Genomic DNA, 23728 nt, shown 5'->3' with positions numbered 1-23728 from the left:
TCCAATTGCCAGAAACTCCAAAACTTCATATCATTTTATACAAGATGCTGATAACACCTGACCCTTGAAGACATTTGGTCTGCAGTATACACAGTATTTAGCACATACGTCATCTTGTTGAATGAAAGAACGCCATTGACTGGTCCATCTTTTTACAGGCTCAGGAGAGTTCTTTTGAATCATGAGAATGATCCCCTATTTTTATGTTAGCACCCTTCATTTCTTCATGGACACTACTTCTTGATTCATCATAGCCTGATACAGATCAGCTCCCTTCACACTTCCACTTCACACATTTTATAAGCCATGAACAGCTACTGACTACCCGGGATTTTTTTTTGTCACCATTGCAAACCTTACCTTGAGGATCCTTATGTTTTCATTCAACTTTTCTCCAACCCAAATGCAACAGCTTAACAATTACAGAGTCCTGGACCTCTCAGCACTTCAATCTCTCTCACGCCTTGGCTCCCCCCTCTTTCTCCCACCTCCACCACTCTCAAAATCTCACACACAAAACCTGGAAAATGAGATTTCCACTGAATCCTTCCAATAACAACAGACCTGTTTTTTTGGACTCATATTTTCTCAAGGCAGTTTGTAGCTCAAAAGAACACTGTACAGTGAGCAAAAGGTAATTGTTATAATTTTTCTAACTATAAAAATATTTTTATAGTAGAACATTTGAAGAGAAAAAAATTCTCATCACCAATTATCTCATTACCTGGAAAGAATCCCCGCTGACATGTTGACCTATGTCTGACACAGGATGCAGCAGTGACCAAGATCTCTATCCTCATAGGCTTTGCTTCTCTATTTTATCCACGTTATTCTCAGAATAGTCCAAGTTGTACAGTATCTCCCCCAAACACACATTTGCTTTTATTTTTTGAAAAAGTAATATCTGACCAAACAATTTCAAGCATTTCCTGTCCCCAGACCCTGTCTCCAAAGTCAATCTCAAAAAGAGATGCTGGCATAACCTTCGAGAGATATTCACACGTACACAGGTTAGGCGTATCTTCCTAGTTTTGGTTGCTGGGTCTTGTTTGTCTTACTTAACATATCAAAAGGCACACCATTTTCAGAGACATCAAAACTACTACATAGAAGCACATTATAGGTTCAATTATTTTCTCAGGGTTTACCTAACCAAAATGTGAAAAGTTATAGCCAGAGTACACATAAAAGAGGAATTTGTAAGCATGGTCCTCCAAACTTCTGGCCAAGTCAAACCAACAATAGCAAATACTTTGTTGGAAAAATGAGACAGAAAGCTTCAATATCAGAATCAGTGCCAAACAAGGAAAGGACTCATGTGACCCTGGTTCTCAAGGAGAGAGAGCTGTATCTTTATATGTTCTCTTAAATGAACTTTTTCCTTTTAAAAAATTAAAGAACACTCATTATTAAGTATAGAAAGAAAGGAAGAAGGAACATGTTTTTTTTGACTCCATAATGACCATTTTTTGGACAAACGTCCTAAGAGTCTGACATGCAGCAAAGCTCTGGGACCCCACCTCACTGGATCTTATGGGGAGGGGAGTGGGAGCACAATTTAAGAGGAGGGTAAATAGAGAACTCATTTTTGAGGCTGACTCTGTAATCTGCAATCATGCTAGGCCCCTCACCTCAACCCTGTGCAGCCTGCTGTACAGCTGGAGCTGAGGCAAAGAACACTAAAGTGACCTACTCAAGGACCCAGCTAGGAAATCAGCCTTTTGGGGGAGGTGGGAAGTAGAGGGGTTGATGGGAAACATTTATATGAAACTCACTGAAACAAGGAAACCTGAGAGAAAGGGGAGGGAGACAAAAGGAACAAGAAATTGAACTGAGAAGTAGCTTAGGTTCTCTATTTCTAAGAGCTCCAACATTTCAATTATTTCTCTGAGTTTAGATTCACTGCACCCATGAGCTTGAAGCTTCACTAAACGTCTAGAGGCAGTTAAGGCCTGCGGGGTGACAGATGAAGCAAGCGTACTTCCTCCTTCTTACCCTGCTTCTGAACTCCCTCACATCCATAGCATCAGGTTGACCAGGAGGTTGGCTGACCCTGATAGCAAAGTGCAACTCCACAACTTGAACCAGAGTCAACATTAAGACTTATTTCAAGTAGCTCCTTCCTTTCTAGATAAAGCCATGGACCCTTGGGCTTTCCAGTAAGAGCAACGACTAAGTGAACCTCAGGAGCCTAAATGAGGCAACAGAAAGCCTGGTAACCTCGGAGTGACAATTCCACAGTCAAATGTGCTGCTGATAATCCCAAGACAAAGATGACAAAACATGCAGTACAGAAACCCAACCTTCCTGCCTACCCACCCCACACCCCTTATTGGGGGAAGGGGGGGTCAGTGGAAGAACACGTTAGGTTTTTCTTTTCCCAGTGTAATACAAGCAAGGATTAATTTGATCCCCACCCATACTGATAGAACTCAATCTATTTTCATACAGACAACTAAAGAATTTTCCCATGAGTATCTGCTTTCAAGGGCGCATGAGGCCAGGATTTTAAATACATTCTCTGTTAAAGTACGAAAGAAAGGGCAAAGGGTAGTGTGCCGGTTTGAATGTGTTGTGTCCCCCAAATGCCATTATCTTTGTAGTCTTGTGGGACAGACGTTCTTGGTGCTGGTTGGATTTGCTTGGCATGTGCCCCACCCAGCTGTGGGAGATGATTCTGATGAGATGTTCCCATGGAGGCGTGGCCCCACCCATTCAGGGTGGGCCTTGATCAGTGGAGCCATATAAACGTGCTGACTCAGGGAGATGGAACTGAGTGCAGCTGTGAGTGACGTTTTGAAAAGGAGCAAGCTTGCTAGAGAGGAATGTCCTGGGAGAAAGCCATTTTGAAACCAGAACTTTGGAGCAGACGCCAGTCACGTGCCTTCCCAGTTAACAGAGGTTCTCCAGACGCCATTGGCCATCCTCCAGTGAAGGTACCCGATTACTGATGTGTTACCTTGGACACTTTACGGCCTTAAGACTGTAACTGTGTAGCCAAATAAACCCTCATTTTATAAAAGCCTATCCATCTCTGGTGTTTTGCATTCCGCAGCATTAGCAAACTAAGACAGGTAGGGAGACAGTCAAGGGGTGATGGTGAATGAGGATGATCCAGCATCACAACCTCACCACCATTCCAGTGCTGACTTACAGAGGCACATTCTAAGCACACAGTTTGCAGTGTATTAATTTCATTCATCCCTTTGAGTATGTGCTTTCTCATCAACACTCTGCAGGTGAAGAAACTGAGGCACAGAGAAATTAAATTAATTTGCCCAGTTTCCACAAAGCAATATCTAAATTGAACTGGTTAGATGTTTGCTTGGCTCTTTAAAGCTGTTGAGATTATCTCGAAATAGTGTTCTCATTTAGACAAACAATACAGTACAGATACTTTAAGCAAAACCTGTAAAATGAGCAAATACTTATGGAGCATTTTCTATATGCCCGGTGCATACGTCTTGCTTTAATCATATGCAAATCAAGTTTATGTATATATGTTTGGAAAGAACTATAGGAAAAAACATTAATATTACTTAAGATGGACTTCATATTGCCAGTAAACTATGAGAATTGAGACATTATCAGGAACCCTAAGTTACCATAATTTTTTAAAAATTGATATAAAAAGTTCTTCCTTCAGAAATATAGTAGTAATAGAGCAGGAAGAAAACCTAAAAGTCATCTTCTTTGGGGACCTTAAGCAAAAAAATCATAGTAATGCCCTCCTACCTTTTATCAGTAGCAAAATAAGCAGATCTGTAGTTTTTCTGCAGTGTAGAAATGACCAGGGTATACTTTTGCCTATCAAATAGTATCTCTGCTAATACCGTTCAACAGTTCTAAAAATTGAATGAATAAATGGATGAATGAAAAACACTAAGTTGTGTAAGGAAGAAAATGAGAAAAAAAAAATCTTTCAACCTTTAATGTCCAGGCTTCCTCTGAAAGAATCTGAAGCCAAGATACGATGCTTGGAGCCCCAGTTTTAAACAAAAAGGTTCCCCAGCTAATTCATCCTCAACTGCTCCTAAAAGCACCAGCAGACTAGCAATCTGTGGGAGGCGAACCTCACTTAATCCCTGCTTGTAATTAATTGCATAGTAAGTGAAGATTTTAGACTATCTTCCAATTCACATTTGTTTCCCAGAAGAGAGAAAAGCAACCTTAAAGTCATACCAAAATAAACTCTATAAAATAAACATGGGCCTGCATAGAAACCTATGCCTGGGATTTGTATGTGGATGCATGTGTGCACTCGAAAGACATAAGGAACATTGTAAATAAAACATGCATTAACCTGCCCACATGTTTTCACTAACTTTACAAAAACCTGCTAGCACTGTACAGGTACATTAGTAATGTCTTTTTACCCTTGCACTAGAGCAGTGCATCAGAATCATTTGAGGGCTTCTTAAAATACACTGCTGGGTGTAAATCCCCAAAAATTGAAAACAAGGACTCAGATATTTGAACAACAATGTTCATAGCAGCTTTACACACAATAGCCCAAAGGTGGAAGCAACCCAAGTGTCCATCAATGGAGGTATGAATACACAAAATATGGTATATCAATACAATAGCATATTATTCAGACATAAAAAAGAAAATGGGAAATTGTGTTGAATATGTTGCCACAATAAAGATTTTAAAACAATAATATACAGTGATATTAAAGGAAATTGAAACCGGAAGATACACACACATGCACCGACACTGCTGGACACCACCCCCAGAGTTTGATTCACTGGGTCTGGGGTCAGAAAATTTGCCTTTCCAACAAGTTCTCCAGTGCTGCTGCTGCTCTAGGACCACACTTTGAGAACCACCACACTGAATGAAGGAAACTGCCAGCAGCATCTTCCTTACACACACAGTGGCAAGAAGGCCACATATAAGACATGATTATAAAATTAAAGGAGAGTCCAGAGAGTCCACAAGTAAAATCTTGTGGGCCTTCTACAAAAAGGAGTCTATCTAAAAGTTCTTTGGGCAATTGCTAACGAACTGGAAACATGGTGTCAGCCATTCTTCAACAAAATGGGGATGTTGGTCAATTGCAGGCACAAAATTTGAGTACTAGGAATTGCCACAACTAATGGGGGTAGGGGAAGGAGGAGAAACCCTGCCAGCTAGGTGTTTTAACAGTCAAGATCCTTGCCCACAACATTTTTCTCCTTACCATTCTGAGAGAACTCACCTTCTGGGATAATTCAGACTAGAGCTGTCTGTCTCCCTGACTGAGTCTGTGAGGCATCAACAAGGATACATGCCTACCTCTCTCTCTACTCATTGACATCAGTTCCGTAAGTTTAATCACGACTTACTAACTTCTGGCCTGCTCTGAACAAACTATCTGGCATATTTACTCATCCAAAAGACATTCTCAAACACAAAAGCATGTCAAAAGGGCCTCCAAGCCAGGAGGGAAGGCACCAATTGCTCACATCCCATAGTCTTGCCCACCCTCCTGCAGTTTCCAGTACCATGTATTTCAACCACACCTCATCTTTCCCACCATTCCTTACTTCCCTGGGCCACTGACTGGTGAGGAAAAAAAAGAGACATCTCAATGAACAAGATATTTTATTTCAATAAGTGTTTGGACCAAGCTACTCTTCAAGTTAGCTCAAATTGTCCTTTGCCTACAAATAAAGGATTCCATGATATGTCCCCTTCCCCTTCCAGCTTCACCTCTCTCCACAACCTCTCTCCATACATCTTATGCTCCAACCCTACCAAACTACCCACACAACAAACACACCAGAATGCCTCTGAGCTGCTTCTCTGGCTTTCTTCAAGACCAGGTTCCAGTTTACAACCTTCATGAAACCTTCCCATTTCCTCAATCCAAATCCAACACTCTTACGTCTTCACTTCCACACAACTTTGTAGTGCATTAATAAAAGCATAAGCATTGTTCTTTATCTCCCATATTCTCTTTTACGTGTTTTTTGTTTGTTTGTTTTACCCATGTTTACTACCTGTGCTCAATTACTTAAAATAACTACAATTTGTTCAGCACAATGTGCCAGGAAACATATCAGCCTTTTTATAGGTAGATAATTTCTACAGAATGCCCCTCAAGGCACAAGAGAAAATTCTAAGACCAGGCAGTAAACGGCCAATTCAGGATTTGAACCCACAACTGTTCAACTCCAAAGCTTTTGCTCTTTTAACAACATACTGTCTCTCAAGAGAGAATAAAATAGAACAGTAAAGTGAAAAAAAAAAAAAAAATCAGCTCATTGGTTGGCCACCCCACTACAACTTTCTGTGTGGTTTCTTATCAATTCCAGAATGTAAGGCAAGGCTGGTATATGTGATAAAGTGTGTTTCACGCTTTCTCCAGTTTTGAAGTATTGGAGTACACTACTGAACTATTATGGAAAACTCTTCCTTTTACTTCAGTACCTTACTTCAGTGAGATGGGATGTTGCTATGAATCCTAAAATCCTTTGATGAAGCCTGGGTGTACTCTACTAAAAAATCCATGTATTCTTCTATGTTTTGACTGTGGGGTAGGGGGTGGGGGTAAAAGTCAACTTTAAAGAATACCACGCATCTACTCAAAAAAAAAAAAAAAAAAAGGAGTACCCCAAAGGGCTACAGGTGACTGAGATTGCTAAACTCATGACAGACAGCTGGAACAGAAAGGAAAACTTTTAAGGGCTCAGTTTGCTATGGAAAGAAGGGATTGCAACTCTATGACTTGGGGGGGGGGGTAGCAGTCAGGGAGGGGAGGCCACAGGCAGGCTCCAGGGTCTGACAGGACTGGCTTCACGTCCCCATACTAGCTGCGTGGCCCTGAGACAATACTATGGAACTTCAGCTTCTTTGTGAAATGGGGATCCCCACTGGCCCTCAAGAAGGTAATAATGTGCAGTAACAGCACAACAAAAGCACCTAGCGCTTAGTAAGTTCGCAAATTAATTCCACACTCCAGGCTGAATTGCCTGCCCCCCATCATAACTTACCTGATCCTATCAAATCAGAAGTTGAGTGGGATGTGTCACTCTTTTGGTTAACAGGAAAATTTGGAAAACATTAGATATGTTTGTATACAACCTTTAAAGAAAAAACAAACAAAAGATGAGCTCTTAAGAAGCTTGTGGTGTGGGAAGGTAAGGAGCAACAGCAAATCAGAGAAAAAAGCTAACACCCTAAATAACACTAAATCTAAAATGAACTCAATATTACAAGCTTCAACTCTCCCAATCAAGTCGTTTTGGCTAAGAGCATATGTAATTAAAGTCAAAAGCATACTACAATAACACTTTTAGCTGTTGACCTTAAAGATCCTCTTGTAAAGCTCAACCAAAACATAAGCACATGAAGAAGTGAACTTGACTTCTTGTCTTCTAACATTACATAGATCCTTCAAATGGAAACCCTGATAGAATGTTACATTTGAGCTAAACCTAAATCCAGATGTTTTCAATCTTGTTTTACACATTTGCGCTTATTAGCTGGTTCAAAACTTAAATTTCTTCATCTTGGATTGGTAATGGGAAAGGGATAAGAGGTTTGCTTTTGTTGAACACCCAATGACTCCAGTAATCAGGGGTTTTCTTGTTGTTTTAATACAAATTTCACTATCCAGACAAGAGCATTGTTCAAAAGCTCATGGCCAGTACCCAGCCCCCGCTACAACACATACTCACACCACATCCTTGGCTTATGCTGCACTTTTTGAAAGACGCAACCAGTGAAACAGTGATTATTATTTTTACAATGTATCTCCTGAGTGGGAGGAAGTATCCCAGTTTTTGCAGAAGGTAGAAAAGCACAGTTGATGCCATATGCACAATCATTACTGATCCACAATAGGCACTTAAATGGTGAGGAAAATTACATTAAGTCTGGTCACAAAGTCTCTCTTGCTATCACTGGTCTTAAATTCTCAAGAAACCTGAACAAAACTTTAGACTATGGCAGCAACATGTTTTCAGAATTAATTTGGCATATATATCATAGTCTACCACACCACCATACTGTTTACAAATCATATGTAAGCATAAATGTCATTCAAATTTGGTTTCACATGTAGAAAGATATTTTAGATATAATATCTATGTCTAAGTTAGTATAGCAGCTTCCAACCCCCCTCCCCACACCCCCAACCTCACCTACCACCATTCAAGACTGCATTACTAAGTTGATATTTCAATTTTGTTCTGTTAGTATTGATATTAAAGAAAATAACTTAACAGGTTACGGTTAGATATGGTCAACACCGAAGAAGCAGGAATTAAATAGAAAGTGGGCTGTTTAATTTTAATTCCATGCTCAGATATACAAATCAGGAAGACATCAGCAATCTCTCATCTGTCAGAAATGTGAGAAGGAAAGCTTCGTGGAAAACTTATTGAGAAATCCTGCAATTACAAGTTACTCTGTGGCATGTACAGACACTCAGCCTGGTGGAGAGGAGAGATACAATGACAACAATGAACTGAGTTAATTTTGTTACTTTGTACGAGAATTAGAGTTAAATGACAATTCAAGGGGGAGAGGGAATGAGAGAAACAGGAGACCAGTCCTGACACAAATGTAACAGCTCAACCCCATTCATTTCATTCCAACTCCCAAAAAATCATGTTAAGAGCCAAGGTTCAAACATTTTATACTCAGTAGGTACAGCACTGGAATCGAAATTATAACAGTATACAGGAAATGTACTGGTACTTATTTTTAGATGCTAGGGATAAAGCCTGTTGGTTTAGCTGGAGTTTTTTTGAACAAGAAACACCACAAAGCAAGGACAAACCTGTGTTACCTTTTCCTAGCTTTCCTGCCAAGAATTCACAGTGCTGTTTTCAATCTCCTGTCAACAGGAAGCCCAGAAAGCCACCAACAACCAAAAATTACACTAACACACCAAAATGCGCACTTTTGCAAGAATAGTCAATGTCCGGTAAGACCTATTAACATTAAGATATATTTATCTAGGTATCATTTTTAAACACAACATGAACATATACCACTTGTGAACCTGGTATTAAAATTATAGAGATGTTAGTTTTAAGAACATAACATGCTGTTAATGTCCAAGCCTAAGTATTTCAGGGTGGCCACGGAGTCTGGAAACATGGGCAAATATTTTCCATTTTTGACTATATTAAGTTTGCAATTAGGGTCGGCACTTGATGAGTTGGGGGAAAGTAACTAGGAATGATTCCAACAAAATGGCACACACCCCATACACCAGAATGGTGAGGAAATTTGACTGATTTCCAAAAACACAGTCCTGTGGAGTCACTCCATGCTTATCAGAGCTGAACCCTGAACCCCCTTGATTGTTTCTTCTGGAACCAAGCATAGACTTAGTCAATGAAAATCAGACAACATTACAGATGCAGGTGGAAGGATTGATAGAAGCGCTGTATTAACACATCACATTCACTACAATTTTGCACAGCACATTGAACAATGCATTACTAATGAGGGATGACACCCTGAACAGATCGTGATTTAAAATGTGATGGGAACAAACCATTTTTAATGTATATTCACATATTGCAGACTTTGTGGTCATCTTATGATTCGACATGGTGAAGCCAGCATATATTCTGGGAGCTTGTCACATAATGTACTTCAACCAACCTGAGGCTGACACCACAAACACTGGACGAGCAGAGACTACCTCTTTGAGCCCAAGGAGCTCTGCTGTCTGAGCAGTTTACCAAAGTACAAACTAATTAAGGCTACATGAAAAAACTAACCTCGCTTCTTGGACACTCCATTCCAAGAATGGGATTGGGCAGGCGAGGAGGGGGAGGATACAAGTTGGGATACCCCACCACCTTTTTTTATTAAGCAAGACTCTGTGGCCCTACCTAACCACCACCTTAACCCAAACCTGGTACTTTTGCCACCAAGGCCAGTCTGGGCAAAAGATTAACCTAGTCGTCGTCCACGGGTTCACTGACAGGGCCAACTGGAGAGCGAGAGCGCCAACTTTCTGTTTGTTTTAAAGGAAATACTTCCTGGCACGTGTTTAGGACTCTGAACTCCACACATGAAGCCACGTGGTTGGTGCTAATCTGGCTCCACCCCCCTCAAGAACAGCCAGTGCAACCTCTCGAGGGCAGTCGCTGGCAGGATAATCGGCACCATCTCCTTCAAGTCGCGCGGGCTTCCACAGGATCCCCCGGAGCCCAGGGCTGCATGGTCGCCCCGCAGCGATCCTGCCGCTGACGGCGCGGTCCAGGCGGGAGTCACAGGAGAGCGGAAAGAAGAGGGGCTGCGGGAGGGAGGCGCCCCTTTTGCCCATGGCTGGAAAGGACTCACACCGAAACTAGTTCTTGAGGCGCAGCTGAAATCCGAAGGAGTAGGGTAGAAGGAAACGCCGACACTTCCAGTAAAGCCTACGTCCCCCCACGCAGAGCTGGCACACACCACTTACAGTGCCCACCTGTAGCCACAGCAAACAAACTTTCCTCCCCTTCTGGGTTGGAAGAATCGGGTCCCTTACGCCACCCCCTGGCCCGAGTTGGCAGCGGCCAGGAGCTCCGCGAGCTCCTCACCTGATACCCGCCCCGCCAACCCCCAACCTCGCCTGCCCCAGAGCGCAGACCCATGCTCGGGTGGCGTTGCGGGGTGGAAGGTTGTGGTTGCAGCTGGGGATTAGAAATTTGGGGAGGAGAGCGGAAGGACGCCGTTCACTGCCCTTTGCAACTCTACCTCCCAACTTTTACTAGTCACGCTGCCGCCGCCTTCCCTTCCCTCCGCGGCGCGCATCCGGCCCCCTTGGCTTCTACTACTGTGTTTCTTGGGGAGGGGGCGCCCGAAGGCCAACAGGAACTCCGCGCGCCCGGTGCACTTACAGCCATAGCGGGGCCTCGGCAGAGACGGCAGCTCCTCGTGGGGCATCCTGCGCAGTTCTGGGGGCCCGCTCAGGGCGCGACCCCCGCGGCTCCCCTCGCTGGCCAGACTCGCCGTCTCCGCGCCCCGCGCCGACGCGCGCTCGTATCCGGCCTCTCGCTGCCCTCCGCTGGGCGCCTGGAGGTGGGAGACTCGCTCCCCCTTAGGCTCCTTCGCCGGCGCCCGTTACTGCCGCCGCGCGCAGCGCGTACTCAGCGCCGAGCGCTGACACCTGGAGTAAAAGTGAACTCTCCTCCCTCGCTCCCTCGCGGGCCGCCGCCGCCACCCTCAGCAGGTTTCCTTTCTCCTCCAGCCCAGCCCCGTTATTCACCCCGGTGGTAGAGAGCGCTGCTGCACAGCGACCCCTATCGCGTGCGGGGCGCAGCGGCGAGGCGGTGTAGACCCGCCCCTGTCCTCCCCGGGGGTTGGAGGAAGGGGCTGAGCTGGACGCTGGGGGGGGGACCCACCCTGCAGCTGGGACCCGGTTAGCAGCTGGCGGTCTGGGGGCCCCCGGCTGCCCCGCCTGACTTTTCACTTCTGGAGCTTAGAGGGTGGAAGTGAACCAAAGCGGAGAAGAGCAAGAAAAACCGCAGAAGACATCGGCAGCCCCGTTTGTCCGGGGTGTTGCTCAGTTACATAGGACAAACAGCACGGTTCCTTTTCCTCTGGGGAGATTGAGCGGTGACTTTTTTTCCCCCTTCGTTTTCTTTTTCTTTTTTTTTTTTTTTTGCTTCGAAAGTTGCTGCTGTGACTTTTTGTCTATAGAGAACAGGGTTCCCCTTTAATAACGACAAATTCGGTGAGACTGTGTGTGTGTGTGTGTGTGTGTGTGTGTGTGTGTGTGCAAGCGCGCGCGCGCCAAACGAGCGAGATAAGCACCACCCAAGCAAATACTCCAAACAGAGCTGAGTCAACCTCCGCTTACCTTCTCCCCACCCCCCAAATGTGCAGAAGTGTCATCCAGGCCCAGCTGGGGTCTCACACCAAGAAAACCTTTTCCGGCTCAGGTTAAGGAAACTAAACTGCATGTGGCTGGTTTAAAAGGGGGTTTTCTTGTGGCCAACGGGAGCTGTTCTCTGCCTCGACGTGATAAGCCATGCCATCCTCTGTTTATCTTTCTGCACCTCATGCACCCCTTTACCTGACTCCTCCAAAGAGAGCAGAAAAGAGATGGAGTGGGGATGGTTCTTATCTGGACTCCTAACCACCCCCTTCCCCCCACCCACACCTCTGGTTATCCTAACAGATCCCTTCCTGGAGGTTTGGAGAGCAGTTTGGAAAATTATTTGATATTGGAAAGTAATTCCCTTTGGAAGACAATGTGGCAACTGAGAAGAGCTGCCACTTGCTGTGGCTTTTGGGGGCCAAATATATATTGGAAAGTTTGGGGGAGAGGGCAAGGGAGGGTTTAAAAATGGACCTTGTTCATTTCCAGGTTGTTTAGAAAGTTTTTTTTTTTTTTTTAAATCATCATATGTATGGATGGATGATCAGATGGCTGGAAATAAAATAATTCAGATAAAGCCATAGAGATGATTTAGCTGGAGAAAAGGTGGTACCGTGACACTAACCATTGTAAAGATAGAGAGGGTGGCCAGCAGTTTCCTGTTTCATATGGGAGATGTAATGTTTCTCAGACTAGCTGAAACTCAGATTCCACCCCCAAGAGTTTCCAGTTCAGTTGATCTAGGCTGGGCCCCATGAATTTATGAATTTGCATTCCTAACAAGCTCCCAGGTGATGCGGACACTGCAGTTCTGTTAGTAATAGGTACAAGAGATTGAAATTGAACACAGAGAAATTTCATTCAGATGGGATAGCAAGAGAATCCCCTTTTATTTTTTTTTCTGGAGGTATTAGAAAACCATTGGCTCTCACCTCGCTGGAATGGTTTGTGTGAGGTTTCCAAAAAGTTTTCCAAAACTCAGACGCATCTAACAGCAATTCAAAGGTGAAATGGCCAGGTTTCTAGGTAGGGCATAGTGTCCTTAAATGTTCAAATGGGGACGTATTGAAGGGGATTTTCCTATTTCAGGAGATGCTGAATTGAAATCTAAAGCTCATTCCCATCTCTATGATTCCATGTATTAAGTGCTAACAATTAAGCTCTTACTTGTACATATCAATTTTCAGCATGAATGTATGGTTTAGGGCCCAAATAAGTGGGTTGTCTATCCAGAGGTAAGAAGAAAAACACTGTGAATCAGAGTGCTCAGGGAAGATGGGAGGATTTGAAAGTGTGGGTTGAAAAGGACATTGGAGAATAGGTAAGAGCTAAATGGAAAACTTAGGCAAGGACAAGAGACAATGGGAAGTGGGAGAGCAGTAGAGCATGAGGTTGAGCTGTTAGGAGCTGGGAAGTTGGTGTATCAGATAATGGGGGGCCTTGAATGTCAGGCTAAGAGGACTGGATATTATCGTAGGAGCATTTGAGAGCTCTTAAAAGCTTTTGAGCATGCAAGCTACATGATGCAAGAGAGTTTGGAAAAGATGAATCTGGGAACAAGTTATGAGATAGATTGACATGGGGCAACTTGGAGGTGCTGACGGCTGGTAGAAGGGGCTGTGGCAGAAGCTAAAGACAGAAGTCAGGAGTGTCTCTATGAGGTTGGCAACAGAAAGGGTAATAAAGAGGCTGTTTTCATATAAACATATCGGTGCTATCATTACTCATATAGATATCACACCTAGTATTAAGTAGATTAAATAGAGTAAATATCTATTATGGGTTGAAAGTGAAGGTGAAAGCATAAATAATACAGGAAAGTAGTTCCAAGTTCATGTTCTAGCTGGTCGGCTCTTTTCTGATGGAGTTGGGTAGTTCAAGGCTCTTTCATGGCTAATGTTTCTACAGAGAACTTAATGCTATGAGAAAAATATTAAGGTGAACACTCCTGATTTTTTGCAAGTGCTCAAAATAATCATTGGGGCTTCAGTCGCCATTCACTGGGTAACAGTCTATTACAAGTGCAACTCAGAATCTCAGAAAAGAAGATTGTCTGCAGAATGCTGGGCTATTTTCTCTTAGTATTTGACATTGGAGAATGATTCAAATAAATATGAGGCAATGTGCCAACTTACTTTGCAATTTGACTATGCTTAAAAGAATATTGAAAACAAAAACTGAGGCCATCTAGTGAGAAACGTTTTTTTAATAAGGCAAGAAAATTTTTTTTTTCTCTAATGTAGAACAAAAGATGACATTGGTAAACCACTAGACATGCTAAAACAATTTTTTGTAAAGAAATGTTTAGAAAAATTGATAATTTTCTAATGCCCATCTCTCTTTTGACAAGATGAAATATGTATGAAGGTTTTTGTAAAAAAGTGTGACTTTGTTTTTGTAACACTAACAGATTAGTTAATCCAGGGCATCAAATGGGCACGAGGGGTGAGGGGTGAGGGGGGTGTTGGACGGACACCATATGTTTGAGTCAAAATTCTGGCACACAACTTTAACCATTCCATTTATCTCTAAATAATTAGGTTGGTTTTCCAATAATATTTCATTGATCATTTTCACATATATACACAAAATAGTGATCAATGTGCTTTCAGTACATCACTACAGTTGAGGCATGAGGACATCACAGTGCTTTTTCAAAGCGTCAGGAACCCTGGAATTGTTAAAGTTTTCTAACTCATTCTCAGTACCAGAAAAACAGAGAAACTGAGAAGAAGCAGAAACTGCACTTTATTGCAAAAGAAACTTCTGCATCAAAAAGGAAATTGTTACAGTCCAACATCAGATTTTTCTTTTAAAAAAATCAGAACAAATGAAACCATCAGTGTTTCAGTTCTCAAAAACAAAAGTGGAGGTAGCATGGTGAGGGGAGAGAATTGAATGGCTTCTTAGCATCATTTTACTGACAAGTAAGCAGAATCACAGAGGTTACATGATTTCCACAGCTATGGAAGAACAGAGCTTAAACTACATCCCAGGTCTCCTGAGAATCTCTGCCCATTGCTTTTTATACTGCACGTTATGTTTATATAGATTTTTTTTTTCAATGAAGTCCTTTTCACATCACTAAAGCCTATAATTTTGGAGAACTTTCAAATATTTTTAAATGCTTAATCAGTAAGCCTTCCGGCAATCTTGCCTTTTTCTCTTGGCTTAAAGTTCTAAACAATTCAGTGTTTGGAAAAACTGTCTAAACTTCAATTTTAACAAACAAATGTAAAATTCCATTTTTTTTTCCCCATTTCACAGTTTAAGAAAGAGCTGAAGTGATTCTGAGAAGATAAGCCCAAGCAGGAAGAGAAAGTAGCATTGATTGCCAGGTGGCCACCTTCATTCTTTATCCTCCTTATGCTGCATTAATTTATAGTTATCACCTGGCATATCAACTGGGTTATTTGCTTGTAGTAGGTGACCTCCTTCTAGAATGTGAGTTTCTTGACATCTGGGACTTGGTGTCTTTGTTCACTGCTTTATGCCCAGGGCTTACAGCAATGCCTGGCATATAGTAGGTGCTCAATTAAATATTTTGTTGCACACATGATTTGACCATATACTTACATGTCCCTGGCACTATGCTAGGCATAGCTGTTACTTTCAATCCTGTAACAACTCTAGGAAGAATATATAATTATCCTTATTTAAAGGAGAGGAAACAAACTCAGAGAGTCTCATAGCCAGCAAAAAGCAGAGCTGTGTTTATCTGAGTCCAAACTCTTTCACTAGCACAGAAGCCCATCTCCTATTCTGTAGTCTGGTAAATTGAGCTACAAATTTAGAATGTGCTTACCCCCTACTAAACATCTGTTCCCTTTTCTGATATGAATGCTAGAGGACCTACCACAAATGCCTCCAAGTTACCATTATCTATTTGCCATCTCAAAGAACTAGAGACCTGGGGTCCAGTTTGTGTCCAGGCATAGTACTGATTATAGTTTTACTGATAATCCTTTGCAATTGCTTGTTACTCTTACGTTAGTGAGATAAGATCTGAAAAGTGCTCTGCAAAGGGAGCTACCACATACCAGGAAAGTTATGAATCAGCTTTTAAAAATCGCTCATGCTTTCTCACTGGCTGTAACTTCAGGTGTGCTTAATCTTAATCTCGGCTTGATCTACCTTTGGCAGTAGCTCTTAGTCCTAGTTTTCATTTTTCCTGCCTGTTCTCACACTCCCCTTCTGGAAGACTGTCTCAATTTGTTGGTAAGAGGCAAACAAACTTCTAGCAGGAGAGCTTGGAGATTACAAAAGTAGCTGCACTGTTCATCAGGAATTGAAAATTAAAACACCCATTGGACAGGCAAAAATTGAAAGATTTAGCAAGTGTTGGTGAGAATGATGATGTGGGGAGTCAGGAGCTCTCATACAGTGTTGGGGGAAGTGGACTTTGGAGTGACCAGTTCGAGGAATAAGTTGGCTACTACATGAGTTTCTTTTAATCTATTCATTCCACGTATACTTAGATCCCCTAGAATGTTCCCGCATATGGGGAACATGTACAAAGATGTTTACTCCAGGAAAAAACAGGAAACAACTTAAATGCCTTTAGAAACAGAATGGATAAATACATTGTAGTATATTCATGTAATGAAATATTGTATGGTAGTTAAAAAGGAACAAACTTCATCTACATATATCATTATGGATAAAGCTTGAAGACAATGTAGAATGAAATAAAATAAGATGATAAATACACTGTGATGTCATTCATGTGAAATTTGTGTGAAACACAAAAATAATATTATATTAAATGCATAATACATACTGAGATATATAAATATATGCATGTAGTAAAAGTATTTTTATTTAAAAACATGGACAGGAAGAACATATCAATTGCAGAATAGTGATAACCTCTGAGAAATTAGGGAAGGGAATGAAATATGGGAAAGTAGATAAGGAACATCAACTATATAACACTTTATTTCCTTTTCTCAAGCAAATATGGCAGAAGTTTATATTTGTTATATCCAGGTGGTGGTTACATGAGTATTTGATATTTGTCTTCTGTATCTTTCTCTATGTTTGGAATGTTTTTCAAAACAGATTAAAAAATAAGCACTCTTTTAATAGTTTCAAAATAGAAAGAATGTCTTAATTTGTTGCTACACCATTTTTTTAAAGTTCAGAGTCATTTCCTTGTATCAATTAAGGCAAAGCTATATGAGTCAAAACATGAAATAAACATGTTGATGGTTGCAATTTGAATATGCAAATATACATACCTTTCTAGGAACGTACATATCTTTAGAAGGGGGTGTGATTTCATACCCAAAACTCACCTGCTCCCTAAGGGGCTGCCTGGACTCTGGGATTCACCTCAGCTAAACTATTTAAATATCCAAAGCAACCCGCTTCCTGATGAACAGCTTCTCCATTTGGGGATTGGTTAGTGACTTCTGGTCTCCTGGTAAGACAGCAAGCCATAGCTCTTTGCTTCCTGAATGGATGGAGGGTTGACCATAGTTCCTATCATCTAAGCAGAAATTGCCACATTTCCACAAAGCACTGTGTATACGTTTTGGTGGTAGCCCCTTCATTTTCAAGCCTCTCTCTCTCTTTTTTTTTTTTTTTGGTAACTACAGAGATGCCAAAACTCAGTTACTTAACTTGTTAGAGTTACCTTCACACCTGCCCAGCCCAAGCCAAGTATACAAGCCAAAAGTGAACCAAGCAGCCTATGGTCTGAGCCGGGAGGTACAGCAGAAGATCGAGAAACAGTATGATATGGACCTAGAGCAGATCTTGATCCAGTGGATCACCACCCAGTGCCGCAAGGATGTGGGCCGGCCCCAGCCTGGACGTGAGAACTTCCAGAACTGGCTCAAGGATGGCACGGTGCTGTGTGAGCTTATTAATGGACTGTATCCTGAGGGCAAGGCCCCAGTGAAGAAGATCCAGTCCTCCACCATGGCCTTCAAGCAGATGGAGCAGATCTCTCAGTTCCTGCAAGCAGCCGAACGCTACGGCATCAACACCACCGACATCTTCCAGACTGTGGACCTTTGGGAAGGGAAGAACATGGCTTGTGTACAGCGGACACTGATGAACCTGGGTGGACTGGCGGTAGCCCGGAATGATGGCCTCTTCTCTGGGGATCCCAACTGGTTTCCTAAGAAATCCAAGGAGAACCCCCGGAACTTCTCAGATGACCAGCTGCAAGAGGGCAAGAACGTGATCGGGTTACAGATGGGCACCAACCGTGGGGCATCTCAGGCGGGCATGACTGGCTATGGGATGCCACGCCAGATCCTCTGATCCTGCTCCCATCCCACTCCTGCCCTCCCATGAATGGTTAATATATATATGTGTGTGTGTGTGTGTTTTAGCAGTCACATTCCCTGACACTCCCTGGAGTCCTCAAGCTCCTCTCTGCCAGGGTGGGGGCCTGGCCCATCCTATCATCTCTGGGGGTGCGCAATGGGGGCCTCTCCCCCATGCTTACTAGTACATTCTCTTCTCCAAATCCACCCAGACTGGACCAATGGGCCTCTTCTTTTTCCCTGGGACCAAAATTTGGGGGCCTCACCCCCCACCCAATTCCTCTTTTCTTTCCCTTTGGCCTCTCTTCCCCAGGCTCTGTGCCCTCAATCCATTCCTTGGCTGGGGTTTACAGATGTTGCCTTCTGAACTTCTGATGCAAAGTGGCCTTCCTTCTGCCTCCCCCACAGCTGTGGCTGCAGGGACTTAATTTATAGGGAGCGGCCTGTGGCAGCTGCCACCCTAGCCACAGCTGGACTGCGCTCACCACACATCTGGGCCAGCCTTCCTTAGTGGAGGCCCTCTCAGCTTCTCATTTTCCATTCCCCTTGCTGTGGCTAAGGGATAGGGATGAGGAGGGAGGGCTGTCCTCCAGGGCCTGGGGCTAGAGGAATGTGAGTTTTGCTGATTCAAATAAAGAATCCCAGTCTTTTTTTTGAAAAAAAAAAAAAAAAAAAAAAAAAAAAAAAGTGAACCAAGCAGCACCACATCCAGGGAGGCAAACAACGCCAGAGGCTTCCTTTTGTCAGAAGATAAATACAACTGTCACCTCAAACCCAACAAATCAAAAGCTAGAATCATCCAGTTCCACCCCACCCTCCATCTACCAATGGGTCTTTCTTCCTGATTTCCATACCCTGTTAATACAAACATTTTCAGTTCACTTCAGTCTAGACCTCAATCCTTTTGGATTCTTCCAGCATCACTCCTCAGCATCCAGTCAGCCACTAAGTCTTGGTGATTCTTTGTAATATCTTTCTCATGTTTTCTCTTCTTTCTTATTTACTCTCATCATCACCACCACCGCCGCTTAAGTTCAAGCTCTTATCACCTTATATCTGGACCATTTCAAGAGCTAGCCCTGTGTTGGGATTTTTCCTTCTTCCAATTTTGCTTGCTTACTTCCTCCTCTGAATTCCTGTGTCAAATATTATTTGAGCCTTTAGCAAATGATACCTCAATTGCTATTTATGATTCTATTTTCCCCTTGATTAAAAAAAAAAAGTTAGCATTTGGACTACCCAGATTTTGCCCTATATTTCCCACAACAACAGACAAAAGAAGTAACCCCAAAGGGTCTGAAAGAGCAGTGTAAGAAGTTATAGCTTTTGAAAGCCTGCTGACCTTCAATGTTTAGGATTCCCAGATAGTATTTTCTTTCTCTCTTCATAGCAGATGCTTTGAGGGTCCAAAAAATTGAGAACTTGCATGGAATTTGAACTTGGTCCAAAATACAGTAGGTGCTCAATAAAGGTTAGTTTGACAATGAAGGTAGAGATCTATTTGCTTCTTGGCAAATGATGACATCAACAAATGGGGTCTGCCCACTGCATGTAAGTTAATTATTTGATCTCTACAGTTTGTAAGCCAGGTCAGTAAAAGCAGCTGGCTCGTGAAGGCTTCTCTTCTTTTCATAAAATTTCTGAATTGTAAGCACGTTGGAGTATCAGAGTTGCTATTTTACCAGATCATGTTCTGTATTTTAGGGGAGAATCTAATATGAACAAAGACCACATATGCAGAGTAACAGTGGTGTTGCTGAAATGTAAGACAGGGACCTCCCACCGATCAGCCAGGAGGTCGAGTGGGGGAAGGGAAGTGACTGTCATGCACTAGAAAAATGCTGGAAAATGGTCTATCATTTTAAATCTTTAAAGTTTATTGTTAAATTTCACAAAACCCCCAGCCCTTCTTTCAACTCAAAGCATTGTGTGTTGTCTGGTAGTGTTTATTTAAATTATTTTTTACATGAATTCAAGTAGTTTTTGCTTTGAAAGGGAATTCTCCAATATCTTGAAAGAATTGAGGACATTCTGGGAGGCAACATCAAACAAAATAGAACAGAGTTAGGAATTTGTCCTTGGAAACCAGAACGCTGACTTAAGTGTCATTTAAAATGGAGTGAAGTCTTCTGGAAGTTTGGAGTCTGTATCTTAGAAAATCTAAATAAGTATGAAATTGAGGTTTAAAACAATGCTTCATTGAAATCCTTTGAGATATGCTTTAAAAAGGAAAAAGAAACCATTTAGCTGGAAATGTTATAGGAAGGATTTATGTATTGGGTGGGAAGTCCCTTTAAATAAGCAATGAAACCTCTGATCTAAATTTTGAAAATTTGACCCCAATTCACATGTAATTCCTTTTCAGGGTCACCAGAGTAGTAGCTCACAATCCAAGCACCCCGAGGGCCCAGAAGCTCACTTTTTCTAATCTTTGCACTAATTTGTTTGAAAACAGACTTAAAAATAACTCTTTTAATTAGCCTTTTCATTCTTTGTTCTTCTTTAGCATTGTTAGATTTTTTTTCTAGTTCTACTAAAGTTAGTATTTCTCTGTGATAATATAGTTTTCAATACAATTCAATTAACCTGGTTATCCACTCTGTGTCAGGGTCTTGTACAGTTTAATAGTACCTGGCTTCAAAAATCCGCTCATGTTTACTTCCCTCGCTACAGTTGCTCAGTCCCTTAAAACCTCCCCTGGATGTTGTAGACAGTGGTCACAAAGGGAAGAGGTCACACACTCCTCCCCTTCTTGTCAGTCTTCCCTGTAATCTTAGGCTATGTGGGCATCACTTCTCCCATGATGACCCTGTCAGGCTCCATCACCTCCTCTGATGGATGGGTCCTAATTGAGGACATTTTTAAAAAGAGCGGAAAAAGGAAAGAGAAGAGGCAAGCTTTGTAAGAAAGGGTTAAGTTTAGCTTTCACATAAAGACCACATGGAGAAAATTGAGATTGGGCGGAAAAGCTGGCTTAAACTAGCCCCGTAGTGAGGGGAAGGAAAAAGAGAGAGAGCCCGTGAATTAGGTCTAGAATCAGTGCCAGTTCCTTATGTGGGAAAGATAACCAGATTACTGGAATGTAAGAGAATGTGGGGGTAAGGTCAAAGGCGGAAACTCTCAGCAGGAAATTTAAACTGGATGAGCTCTCTCAGATAGGCTGTGCAATTCAAAATCTCAAAGACGGGCTAGTTAGCTCTCTCGGATAGGCTGTAACCTCTGGAGTACGCAGCCAATGGGGAAACTGGGGAGGGACTTGCCGTATTAGGGGTAGGCTATAACTATCGCCATGTTCTTTTTCTGGCATGCCTGCCATGTTTCTGGCTGTGTGTCCATTCTTGCAAGATCATGAATAAATTCTTTTCTCCTCCACAACCAAGTGAGCGTTTTTAAGGTATAATGCTTGTTTCTAACAGCTTGAGCTGGGATATAAAATGACTTCTAGTTCCGGGTAATTTTTGTTTCTTTTCCCAAAGAGTTCCTGGGTCTCCATGACTTGGAGCTCTCAATAAACTATCTGTTCTGGTTTAACATTTAGCTCTCCAGATTTATGTGCCACTGTACACTCAGTGTCTTGCATATAGTAGGTGCCCAATAAATATTTGTCAAATCAATAGATGACCAATCCCCATTTCACTTCTGTCCAAAATTAGTTTCTTGGTCCATTGTTTATCACCTGCCTTAAACTGGGGTCCAGAAATTGATTTTTTTTTTTTTTTTTTTTTTTTGCCTCTCCCAGGCTCTTTGATGCCTGCAAGCCCAGATGTGAAGAAATTCAGTAATATCCCATATTTGGCAAATAGCCATACATTCAAACAGCATCTGGTTACAGTGGAGAGCTAAACCTTGGTAGATATCCTATAAGTAAAATAACAAGTACCTGAAATGAAACACCCCTCCCCCACCCAAAATAGAACAGAGCCACGGCATAACAGAATAACATAAAATATTAGCATAGAATCTGGAGAGTCAACTGTGACGTCTCTGAGAAGGAAAAACATTATGTAGCCTCTTGGAAAGTCACTTACATCCTTTCAGTGCAAGGCCATTCGTTCTAAGCCACTGACCTGTTTGACTTCCAGAAACAGTCTCATGAAACAAAATGACGTTATGAATCTGACTTTGCTAGGAACTGCCCATTGTGGACAGGACCACATGGCGAGAATGAGAAAAACTTCTGTGGTAGCAGCAGCTCCTGTTGCAGCGGCTCCAGCTCCAGAAACTACAACAGAGAGCAAAAGTTACATCAACATGTTCTAATAGCCCCACTGTCTAAGGACCAGGGCAGAAGAGACGGGTCAGGAAAAACACAAGCTGCATAAGTAAAGATGGAAGAATGACGATTTATGCCTAGGAATAGAAAAAGGAAAACCTAGGGATCATAGGAGTCACTGAGCTGAGTATACAGTAAAACAAGACACTGTCATGGAGCAGAGCGTGATGCTGGCTTCGAAAAAGGAAGCTTTGATGGAATTCACTGTGCCATGTCTTCCCTGCATTAACAGCTTCTGAATCCAGAGGAATCAGAATCTAGAGGGCAGTGATCAAAATGATTACCTGCTAAGAAGAGATTTAAGAGAATCAGCTTCTTAGCGTAGAAGTGGAAGAGCTGAATGTTCACTTACAGAAGGAAAGATGTTTTGGGAACAGTGGTGAAACTGTGCCCCTGAAAAGATTGTCTGAGAAAACAAGCTCCAATACAACAAACAAAACTTAGGTGAGATGTGAGAAGGATTTGCTCTGCCCTCTGCCCAGAGCTGAGGCTGGAATAGCTGGGTGCTCAGCTTGCAGACAGCCTTTCATCCTCCCCATTGTTTGGTTCTAATTCTCACGCATCATATACTTAAGCAGCTGCTAGACTTTTCTATTGCTCAATTCTTCTGGATATTCAGCAATTTATCTGATACTTCCTTTAGGTGGGGTACTATGCCCAGTGTTGAGGAGAGTTAGAAAGAAAGAAACCATGGGTCCTACAGGAACTTACAGTTCCATTTTTGCTCTTGCCTAAAATTATGCAAATCTGTCATTCCGAAGGACCAGCTGGGTCTAAATAACCAAGGCAAAATAAATAATAGTGAGATGGGAAAAGTTTTTCTATTAGCCTAGGCAGTAATGTGATATTCATTAAAATATTTACGTTTAGTTTTGCAAAAGAGTGGTTTAAAATTAAATTACTGAATCACAAAGGAAATACAAGGGAAACAGAAAAAAAAGAAGGGCTCATTTAATCATGTAAATAGATTATCTACATTAGCATACATTAAATGTATGTCCTTTTTAATGTTGCACTCCTTTACAGTGATAATTGTTTAGTCGGCAATTGGTGGCAAGATAGTATTCGGAACAGAGAAATATGTCTTATTGTCCTAAAAGTTGTCTGTCCAGTCTTGCTACTTTTGAAACTTGCAGAAAATCACACTGTGAGTTCAAATACTTCCTTTTATGCTGAATAAATAAACTTGCTTCCAAGTCAGGATGAGCAGATAGTTTCAAACACTAAACACTTAATGGCATTCAGCGTGAGACTACTGGATGTGATCGCTAAAATCTGCTATTTAGTACATTCTGAAAATTAAAGGGAAAAAAGTACACAAATTCATACAGTGCTTTTTACAAAGTAATAGTCATATGAACC

At 42.1% G+C, this 23728-nt stretch overlaps 2 protein-coding genes across 2 annotated transcripts in view; one reads left to right on the top strand and one right to left on the bottom strand.

The window, feature by feature from the left end:
• IQGAP2 (IQ motif containing GTPase activating protein 2) overlaps positions 1 to 11166 on the bottom strand; it is a 311908-nt gene extending 300742 nt beyond the window's left edge. The window contains exon 1 of the mRNA XM_037801784.1: positions 10833 to 11166. Within this exon, the coding sequence (XP_037657712.1) occupies positions 10833 to 10878 (46 nt within the window). The 5' untranslated portion in view covers positions 10879 to 11166. The remainder of the gene's footprint in view (positions 1 to 10832) is intronic.
• A 6346-nt stretch (positions 11167 to 17512) lies between these two features.
• LOC119508001 (transgelin-2-like) lies at positions 17513 to 18745 on the top strand. Its single transcript, XM_037801412.1, has one exon. The coding sequence runs from the start codon at positions 17558 to 17560 to the stop codon at positions 18086 to 18088; it is 531 nt and encodes a 176-aa protein (XP_037657340.1). The 5' UTR covers positions 17513 to 17557; the 3' UTR covers positions 18089 to 18745.
• The last annotated feature ends 4983 nt before the right edge of the window (positions 18746 to 23728 follow it).

The sequence above is a fragment of the Choloepus didactylus genome, chromosome 13 (genome assembly GCF_015220235.1).
Source record: "Choloepus didactylus isolate mChoDid1 chromosome 13, mChoDid1.pri, whole genome shotgun sequence".
Classification (NCBI taxonomy): domain Eukaryota; kingdom Metazoa; phylum Chordata; class Mammalia; order Pilosa; family Megalonychidae; genus Choloepus; species Choloepus didactylus.
Note: the sequence above shows the minus strand (reverse complement) of the source record. Positions and strands in the feature narration are given on the sequence as shown.